The 11,019-nt window shown below is 40.4% G+C and overlaps 1 protein-coding gene across 3 annotated transcripts in view; it reads right to left on the bottom strand.

Moving 5' to 3' along the window:
• Positions 1–343: 343 nt before the first annotated feature.
• klhl24a (kelch-like family member 24a) overlaps positions 344–11,019 on the bottom strand; it is a 17,908-nt gene continuing 7,232 nt past the window's right edge. For all 3 annotated transcript variants that reach the window (XM_031855005.1, XM_031855003.1, XM_031855004.1), the window contains 4 exons: positions 10,193–10,311; positions 5,114–5,302; positions 3,731–3,919; positions 344–3,628 (listed from right to left, as the gene is read on the bottom strand). In XM_031855005.1, the coding sequence (XP_031710865.1) occupies positions 3,428–3,628; positions 3,731–3,919; positions 5,114–5,302; positions 10,193–10,311 (698 nt within the window). In that variant the 3' untranslated portion in view covers positions 344–3,427. The remainder of the gene's footprint in view (positions 3,629–3,730; positions 3,920–5,113; positions 5,303–10,192; positions 10,312–11,019) is intronic.

The raw sequence follows: 11,019 nt of genomic DNA, 5'->3' as shown, positions 1-11,019 counted from the left end.
CAATCATTTAGTATAATCACTTATTTTCTATCTCCCACATTTGTATGGTGTGAAGATCAATGTGCTGATACTAATTTAAAGGAGAACACCCAATAATGGTTGGGTCAGCTTCATCCAGTACAAGAGCTGCTTTTCTTGTCATAGTTTAAAAAATACATATATTATCAGGAAATCTCTCTTAGTTTAAATTAAAGGCTGGCATGTACTGTATACATACATAGTGTGTAGAACTTGTGTGAAAATAAAGAATGTATGTGCAATCTTAAAACTCTAAACTATGTTAACCTAATACCCTATAATATCTTTCATATTGCTTCATTCTTTAACTGACAGGTTACAAGTGTAAGGATGGAAAGAAAACTTTATTGATGTTTCTCTTACAAAAGTCAACCACATTTCCACATCCTGCAGTTTACAAAAATCCGAAGCTTTCTCGCAGTTAGACAAAGAGCGTCCGAGGAGAAAGTAGTGTTAAAATATCACAACATACATACGATAAGAAAGGTTTATATAAAAATGGTACAATTTAATTCCCCACTCGTCATTCTTTTATCAAGGCACATCGGGCAGCATTCTGCAACACATTAGTTAATGTTATGGGGTATTTTTGCATGCAAAATCTTGGGATTGAATCTAATCCACTTTGGCTTTTATCTGCATTCACATCAAAATCCATCAATCATCTTTTAATGCTGAGCTCTTCAGGGTTTAATTCAGATCATGTCAGGTGAAATTGCAAAGGCTCTCACAACTCACCACACCAGTCAAAAGCAAAGAAAAAAAATCAATAGCAAAAACAATAATCTTATCAAAGCAAACATTGTATGAATGCTTCTACATCACGAATAATGAAAATCTTAAAATCAACATAACGTGTTGTTATGTGTAAATACTCAGTGAAATCACAGACGCACACACACTCAAATTCTCTCTCTCGCTATTTATCTAACTCCCTCTAACTCTTTTGCTTTACCACATTCTTGCCCCTCAGCCTCCTCTTTTTGGCCTCCTGAGTTAACCCTGAGTGGGGCTTAGGATGTTTTCTTTACAGCCTGTAGTCCTGTTGAAGTCCTGACCAAGAACTCATCCTTCAGAGAAAACGCCTGGGGGATGGTGTAAGCCGAAATACCCCCGCCTGCTTTTGTCATTGTGACAGACAGACAGAAGGAAGCAGTTTTTGTTAGAATATCAAAGCCATAGCAGGTAGTGGCCAACAGGAGGAGCTGACAGGCCCTTTTACTGTCTCTTCCATACGTCACATGAAAGCAAAGAACATTTACTGATACAGTAAAAAAGCAACAACAAAAAAAAACTTCTCGTAATATAATTATAAATTTAATGCGATTCTGTCAAAGCGCACAATTGGGGCTCTCAGTTATAGAAAAACTCAATATGCAACCAAGAAAGAGATACATTTAAATACAAGTTAAAACAAAGAAAACATATTAAAAGTTATATTCACAGCAATATCTCGAGTCTATCAACGCCTACTGTAGTAAAATGTGACTTTTACTGACCATGAGCCACATCATCCAAAATCCTTGTCATTCAGAACTCTTTACTCCCTTTGTCAGAGGTGTAGAAGTGCTACACACACCACCTGAGCTGACCAGTAAACACACACATGCACATCTGGAGGTATCTATGGTCACCCCGAGATACATCTTGTAAGTGCACAGGTGAGCGGTGCCACCATCAGAGTGAAAACTTGGGTAAACAAAAGTTACCAGTCGTGCAATGCTCACTCTAGAACTCCTTGATGAACCTCCTTGGCGCTGACACATCCAGACAAGAGTCGTGAAAGTCACACACACACACATACTACAACATGCACACCACTTATTCAGAGCAGTCTTTGAGTTTGATCTACAAAAAGCTTCTCATGTCTGCAAAACCGCCCACAAGCCCAGTACACCAATGATCCAACATCGATATGAAATAGACACACTAAAGCTACTTATAATACAGTAAACATCCAATTGTAAAAAAAAAGGACAAACAAGTATAACTTAAAAACAAAATGACAGTAATGAAAAATGAGTGTAATAATAATAATTAAGTGGAGCCAAAATAAAGCTTAAAAGGAGACATGGAAATGTGAGGTGATGACACAGCTGGAGGATGAAAAAGGGAAACGCATACGGGAAGTGGAACTAGGTGATATGAGGAGGAAACGAGGGCAAAGCAAAAAGTGGCTATATTCCAATATTTTGGTACGGCCTCCGCTCTTAATCTCTTCTCTTAACCCTGCTCAATGTCAACGGGTGAGAGCAACGTAGAACCACTGATACTGTGGGAGAACAGCTGGCTGACTGTTTACCACATTTTTATCAGGTCATTTTTAGTGTTAAGGAAAAGAGTTTAAAAAACGGAGGACAGTACTTTTTTAATGTTCTCTACAAGTGCTGTATGTAAATATCGGCATGGAGTGCATTGGGTTTAAGGTTAGATATCTCACCTGGCCACTCATCTGTCAGTAAAAAATAAGAGTCATACCATTTTTCTTCTGTTGGCAGTTCATTCTTGGCTCATGTGTTTTTTGTTTACATTTTTTTTGTCCTATGGCATTGTTCTTGTTCATATTTCAGCTCATCAGCAACTTAGATCTAAGGGTGAGGTCACTTTGCACAGTAATAAAAGCACAAGTACACTTAAACTGATTACCTGCTTGTAATCACTATCATAATAAAATGTATTATTAAAACTCAATAATGTTATTAAGAGTTTTAGCTCTGCCAGGTAGTATTAAATCCATATAATATGCAGTTAGGGAAACAAACAATTAACTGTCATTTAGAAACTTTAGTGTTTTTTCATTTGTGTAAAAATACTTTTTTATAATTAGCTTTTCATAAACCATTTACATTGGTTTCTTTCAGTAAGCTTAATGGGATGGGTTGAAAGCTCTGTGAAAAGCTAAGTAAGTGAACCATGAGTTTATAATATTGTCACCACAGATCCGTGATCCTAATGTTAATCCAATCTCCCATAACATTTTCTATCATTAATTTATTTTCCCATTATCACAATCAGTTTCTTTACTTCTGTCATATATGATCCATAAGTTCCCAACCTTGTGCAGTTACTGCTAATGCAAAGCCACATCTGCCATTTCGATCCGACTTCACCTGAGCTCAGGTTACAGACAAGCCATTAGCGTCACCAACCACATTTCCACGGAAGGGCAATAACTATGTTACACAACAGCAAATGATTCACAGCACCACAATGAGTATTGCTACGCGATGCTGTGAGAAAATAAATTAGCTCAGCTACTGTGGACTGAGCAACATAATGTGCCTGTTATAAAGACGTGTGTAGTTGTGTTTGTGTTGTGCATGGGTGAAGAGCTTAAGTTTCAAAGAAAGTTAAAGTTCTTCAGTGTGTGTGTGTGTGTGTGTGTGTGTGTGTGTGTGCTTGTTTATGGTCAGATCTTGTGGTATTTGTCATTGTAGCGGTGGATGGTTACACAGCCATGGTAGGAGATCGGCCGCGGCATGGCTGCCACTCCGGTGATGATGCCTGATGACGGGTCGTAGCACAGGATGGTGTCTGTTGCGTCGCCATTTTCCCCTCTGCCGCCAAGAATGAAGATCTTGCCGTTGCACACCGACATGCCACAGCTCTCCTGCAGGGAGAGGGACAGAAATCAGAGATTGCGGCTTCAGAGGATTCTTGCAGGTGTATTCAAACAGCCTAATCCTCAAGTGATCTGCATTTAATCCATTACCTGTTTGCTAAAGGTGTGAACCACATGTATCCAGTAGTCCTCTGCGGGGTCGTAGCAGAATATGGACTTGGTGAGACCACCGCACACATAGACCATGTTGTTGAGGGACACTGCTGTGATACAGCGCTTGGCGATGGGGATGTTGGCCCGCAGCAACCAAGTATTCGTCTCTGGGTCATAGCACTGGACCTGACATACAGTTACATGTAGTTAGTTAGTTGTGTTATTGTGGTAGAAGAAAGAAGACAATAGACTCCATGTGGTGGGAAAATAGTTGTTGAATAGAAAAAAATATGTAGCTCTTTTTACTGGCTGTTCTGTGGGCTGACTTTAGCTTCACTGTGTGGTTTTGCATACAATCCAAGCATTCTCTCACCCACATCTATTTAAAATAGCCTCCTTCCAAACAGTGTCATCTCTTGACTGCAGCTGACATGAACAACACACTCCAACAGACAAGGACCTTTAGAATCAATGTGGATGCTGTCTTTAGGAGACTCCAGAGATAATAGCGCTAAGAAATTGGAACCAGCACGAACTCTAGTCCTTTTTGGCCACGTTGACCCAGGTAGAAATAGTCAGCCATGCTGGGTTAACTCTTATCAGAATGCCTCTCTTCCTGTAGTACGTGTTTTCTAGCCTGCAGGGATATTGACAAAGCATACCAGCTATTCCATGGAGGAAAAATGCTTCAACTGAAGTTTGAGTTCCAGCGAATGACAATGTCTCTTTGTTTACTATGGCTGTCAGTTACAACGTAATTTCCAGGGTAGCCTGTCGAGTCCTGATCTAACATGTTTCCTCCTCTATTCTTGGTGAATCAGGAAGCATTTCATTGTCCTTTATAAAGGACAATTGCTTCTTTCAAGCATAGGCCATAACAGTCGACTTTACTTTGTTTCTTCTGTTGGCAGTAGAAAGGAGCATAAGCTCTATTAATGTCCATTTATCATTCATCTAAAATATATAATCATGCAAAGACTGTGAACTAGCACATACTATAAACGTACAATAAATGTTCCCAATATCTTTTCCTAAGAAGGTTTGACCAGAAACATATCCTACATTTTACGCAGAGTTTCTTCTTTTCTATGCTTTTTTATTATTAACGCAAACAAGAAACTTAAACTTGTAATTTATGAGCCTATCTAAGGACAGACTCATTTAAATGAATACCTCTGTTGAAACCGACAAGTCGAGTCATTGTTCAGACAACCCACTGAAAAGTCTGCTTTGAAAAAAAATTTCAAATGTTTAGCACGTCCCTTGCTTTTTCAAAGGTATAATCACTGAAAACTAGTTATCTGAGACAAAAGCCCCCCCCCCTGCTTTCATCACTATGTGCTAAGTGTGTGGTTCGGGGTGCACACATCTGTTTCCCACCTTGTCTGAACAGGTGTCGTCATCAGGCCCTCCTCCTATGACAAAGAGCTTGCCAGCACAGCTGGCCACGGCCGGAGAGCTGACCGCCTCTTTCATGGGAGCCACCTCTTTCCAGCGGTTAGAGAAGGAGTCATAGCACTCCACACTGCTCAGGCGGCTCTGCCCATCATAGCCACCAACCGCGTAGACCTTAGGGAAAGACACACACACGTATTTGGATAAGAGGAGTTGAGATTAGCACCTTGGAACAACTGTGATGTGCGCCACACACGTCTTACACAGAGCATGTACACAGAAACACATACACATAAGATGTATGTTTGTATTCAAGCTGACTAGTTCACGAGTATGAACACTACGTCAGTACTTAGAGAACCAGTCTATCAGGAGCAGGTGAAAGATGACGAACTGATGTGAACAAGCAACATTGTCTCTGTCCTCGCTGTTCTTATATCTGTGAACACGGCTCTGGAACATTGGACTGGTGTCATAATACACTTGGTAGTAGGTTAAACTGGAAAAAGAACCCTGTTTTTGTATTCAAGAAAGCTCAGTCAAGACTATTTGCCTTGAGGAAGCTTGGATCCTTTGATATCAGCAACAAGCTTCTTCATGATTTTTTTAAAATCAGGGAATCTTAAGTGGTGTCCTCTATTATGCTGTGCTCTGCTGGGGGCAGCATCACTTCACAGGCTTAAAAACAGGATCAATGAGATGATCAGAAAGGCTGGCTCAGTGATTGGCCTTACCCCAGACTCACTTAAGGTCGCTGTAGGAAAGAGAACAAGCGCCAAATTGAAATCAGTCCTCAGTGTCCTACTGAAAGTCTCAGAGGGTCTTTTGTTCCAGCAGCGGTCATATTTTTGAATGAACACTTTTAGATTTGATCTTTAGATGTCGCATCTTTCAGCTGCTAATCATGCCTTAAGTGGCACTTCATGGAGTTATTTAATTGTTATGTACTGTGAATGTAATGCCTGTGTTGTTTGTCTGTATGAGTTGATTTGGCAGCAAATGAGTGACCCCATTGGGAATTAATAGAGATTTTTAAATGTATCTAATCTTATCAAAATCTGTTAATTCCCTTTATAATTTACAATTGAAAATACTATCATCAGTCAATAGATTTTATGTCCAACGTTAAATTCTGTCCCACACCATTTTCTTGATAATTAAATGATTCACTAACAATAACAAAAACATAAACCTTACTGGAAGCTAAAGCATTACTGACTGGAGAATTTTGTTGACATAAGATATACACTGTGGTTACACATACTACGCTTATGGAGCGCAATGATTGGCAAAATCAGAAAAAATAATTGGGAACATGAGGAATGAAGAGTGTTAAAAAGCTGGTGGAAGGTACAGATTTATGGTAAATTTCTATTTCCTCAATAACTGAAAGGATATCATGTGTCAAGAATACATACATTACTGGTTATAGGAACACAGCATTACTCATCAACAGAAAACCCTCGGGCTGTTCCTGTCTCCACACAAAATCTGAAGCTTCTGTTTCTTGAAGTAAACAAGAAACAGAGGAGAGAGAGGGAGGGGGGAGAGAGACACAGAGAGAGAGAGAGACAGAGAGAGAGAAACAAAGACAAAGAAAGATGGAGGGAAAAATAGGGAAGATAAAGATGGAAGTGGATGCAAGTATTTGCATCAAACACCTGGGCTAATTGATAGTACTACCACCTTTTTAACTGACAAGTTGAAACAGACAAAAATAACTTGCTCACTCTTGCTCTAACAACTCAGGTGGTGGTTTCAAAATATTGTTGTCTCTGTGTTTTAATGACAACAACAGGTAAATGTAGCCTATTTTGGTGGGGGCAGTTTATTCTGCGAGTTTAAACTCACAGAATAAAACTATGGGCACGTAGACCAAATGAAATTTGTATATTTTCATACTGTAATGTTGAAGCAGCTGATGATCGTTACTACACACCTCGAAGGTTTCGGGACTGCATCCTGCACAGTTGTGACACTATCACGGTGACAGACAGACAGACACAGTAGGTGTCTCCAGGAGAACATTTTGTCACGATGCAGCCCTCTTTTCTTTTCGCCCTCACCACTTTGCAGACTCTCAATAAAAACCCCCACGTGGTTTGGACACACCGTGAAGGTGTGCTCCGTGATGGTAGCACATACATTATACTGACTCAGGGTATGTGGCAGTCACATAAACACCAAGTCAAACATGATTCATGACTATCTGAGCACACACTTGCTAACAACCAAACAAGCACATTCGCAACTTATTTTATGACCGCTGGCAACAAACACTGGCAACGGCTGCATGATTAACTGTCTTTAACATGCAGATTAGGGAGAAGTAATGACCATGACAGAAACACAGAGGACTTCAAGGGGGAAATATAATTTACAAGCATAGAACAATAGAGACAAAGAAAGAGAGAAACGGACCGTGAGAGAGACAAAGAGAGAGATAAAGAGAGAGATAGAGGGCGAAACATTAGGATAGATGAGAGCAGCCGTCACCAAGTGCAGCCATAACAGGGAGAGGAAAACAAATGGTGACCTATTTTTGCTTCTACTCTTAAGGAAACAACCAGTCCAACAGGACATCACACAATACAGCGTGTTCTTGTATTTCTATGCCTGCATGATCCACTTGTGTGTGTGCGTGCAGTAAATGGAAGGTCTGCCAAAGTATAGGTATTACGTGGGTGTACGTACGCGTGCCACTGAAAAGATTTCTGGTTTGTCAAATGAACATGCAAATTGTTTGAGTAGTGAGTTAGCGCAAGTCATGTGTAAGCATGAGCGTGCATACATTACACAGGCTTGCTTACTAAACTCAGCCTTGCTGCTCATCAAATGGGGGGAAATTACAGGCAGAACGAGGACATGACTGAGGAGGAGGGGGAACTGAATTCTGAGGAAAATTGAAAAAAAAAAAGAACAAACAACAACACAGATATACGTAGATCTTAAAAGAGACAGAAGATATAAAAAGATATGAGGAAATGAGATGTGATAAAGACCTGAAGTTCTGAAGGAGAATGACAAGACAAAGAAGATCAGGCACAAAATAAAGATAAGCTACAACAAAAATAAATTCTCTGTAAAACAGACAAAGACAGAGAGAAGAAAATATGAGAAGGGGAAGACAAACCCACATGTGTGGTACAGAAAGAGGAAGTGGTTGCAGACAATAGCCTCTTCTGGGATTTAATATCTCAGAGGAATGCGTTTTTCAAGAAAGGACGAAACCTGTGTTTGTGCTTATACCATGAAGCACTACATGTGTATTACTGCTTATATGTTGCGTGGGATGCCTGACCAGTTCAACCTCTAAGATAGCGGGCCTTGGACGCAAGTATAGTATTATTGTTCTATAACCTTTAGAGTCAAGTTAAATGACCTATTTCGGTCCATCTGGTTTTCACTATAACTGGATACATGACTCACTTTGGATTCAATTATTGACTTTTACAGCCAGAGTGAGAGCCTCCAGCTGATTACATCACTGTTGTGGAGGACCTCTGTGTAGTTTGAATGCATGCATGTGTGTTTGTTTATTTCTGTGGCAAGGCAACTAAGCACTTTGATTGTTGTTTGAAAATCATAGAAAATCCAATACAGATTTGCCACAAGCAGAGCTTTAAAACAATGTAATGTTTTGTCAGAAATGCTGCAGATAAGTCAGGCCCTTCCTGACAAAGTAAACAAAGCAGAGTTTTAGCCCAAAGCTTTCCAAGAATACTTGTACTTGTGTCCATGTTCTTTATGTGTGCATACAAACGCAAGTTATACACATGATGTCTGAAGCACACACTTGAGTTTGTGAGTGGTGTGTTAGGGGAGTCCTCTCCGTTTATGCTCGGCCTGCTTCAACCAAGACAACTCATGGACGTTCTTCTTTACACAACTCTCATAACAGATAATTACAGTTGAGAAACCTCTCGTGAGGAACGCGATCAACGACACAGATCAACGACTTTTGCATTAAGACGGTCTTTACAACCACAAATGCGAAAAAATAAATAAATGTTGTGCAATGAAGACAGACTAGACTTTCTAGTTTAAGAACATTTCCAAACAAACCATGTGGTAAAAAAACATTTCACAAATTAGAATATAGCTATTCAATCTAAGGATAGTTTTTCTTTACGTACTGAATATATTTACAGAGCTAAATTTGCAACGTATGTGAACCAAGTGTGTGTTTACAGGCTTATTAGGGATTCTCACAGCTATGTAAGGCCACTCCAGGCTAATGTGAGACATGATATGGGCAGGTGGACTAAGCTAGTCCTTAACTTGGAAGTGTGAGGTGCTGGCACATGTCTATTAGACTCCTATTGCCCTCTAACAAGAATGTCCACCTGGCCTTCCCAAACACTGTAAATAGTAACAGCTCAAGAGTAGAGGCAGTGATCGAGGAGTGAAGCTTTTTCCATGTGTTGGGTATTTAATGAGTGAATCAGCTGCACTATTCCAGTAGCTGAGGAACTTGTTTATATGCCACTTTTAAATAAAGGCAAACTTCCTTCTCTCTGTTGAATCTGCGCGTATGTTTCCAGGATGTGTGAGACGAGCTGGCACCAGTCGTCTACAAACCCTGGGGCAACAAAAGGATGTGTCACACACACACATTAAATGATATTGCTCCTTGTCACAGGGTGGCCTCATAGACCAACATGGAGGATCACTGATAAGCAGATTTTCCTGGGGCAATGAACTGGTGCTTCGTTGAAAGTGTATGTGCTGGATTTGTACTTGTGGAGTAGCAGCAGAGCCACGCGTGTAGCCTCAGTAGCTGAACTGTAGGAAATTGATCTTGGAAAACCGAATTTACTGCTCGTAGCGATTATAGCTCCAGAGTCGCTCTATATCATAGAGTAATGGAAAAACGTTAACATGGTTACTTTGGGGTATACGAGAGGGCTCGATAATGTACGACACAGATCTAGAGTTGTGAGGGTGCCATCAATGAGTGGCATCTGGCACTGAACATAAATCAACTCCTACATCAGATGCATCTACGGTGCATGCATCCCAATGCAGATTATGCATAAATCTGGCTTGATGCTCCCTCCTTACCTTCCCCAGAAGGACGCCCATCTTGTGTCTCCAGCGGCCTTTGTTAAGAGAAGCCACTCTGATCCACAGGTTGAGCTGGGAGTTATACATCCACACGTCCCTGCTGTTGATACGGCCACCTAAAAGCACCAAGGGACAAACATGCCGGACAACAGTTCATATTCAAGACAATAGTTAAGACAATTTTGGGCACAATATATTTAGCGGCCGGACAACTCATTTTGTTATTGCTGTTGTTTGTCATTGAGCTGATCTGTTGTAAATGAAAAGATTAAAAATAAACCAGAGCTGCGCTCAGTGTTCAGCCAGCTTTGTGTGTTTATGTCAAAGTAATGCTTTATCTGCTTACTGGGGCAGAGTTGTAAGTGTCTTATCTGACTTTGACCTGAGTCTCGAGAGTAAATAAAAGGTTTCCTCACATACGCGCACGCACACACACACACACACACACACACACACACACACACACAGTATCATTATGAGTGCACAGGTGTTGACCATCCTTTATTTTAACTATTTATATAGCAAACACACCATGATCAAGTATATTTTGCAGCTGATGGAGCTACAGTATGACTAATACTCCTGGTGTCTAATCTGTCGTCTCTGAGCAAACATGGAATTTTACAAAGTTGTAGGGAAAAATAACAGGCTACAGTGTGATCCTGGCATATTTTAACAAGCCCCGACATGTACCCTCCCTCTCTCTCTCAATAACCCCCCCACCAATAAATACAAACACACACAGACACACACACACACACACACACACACACACAGACACACACACACACACACACACACACACACACACACACACACACACA

Source organism: Anarrhichthys ocellatus, unplaced genomic scaffold (genome assembly GCF_004355925.1).
Source record: "Anarrhichthys ocellatus isolate YVR2014 unplaced genomic scaffold, GSC_Weel_1.0 scaffold15, whole genome shotgun sequence".
NCBI lineage: Eukaryota > Metazoa > Chordata > Actinopteri > Perciformes > Anarhichadidae > Anarrhichthys > Anarrhichthys ocellatus.
The sequence above is the reverse complement of the archived record's forward strand: the minus strand, read 5'-3'. Positions and strand labels throughout refer to the sequence as shown.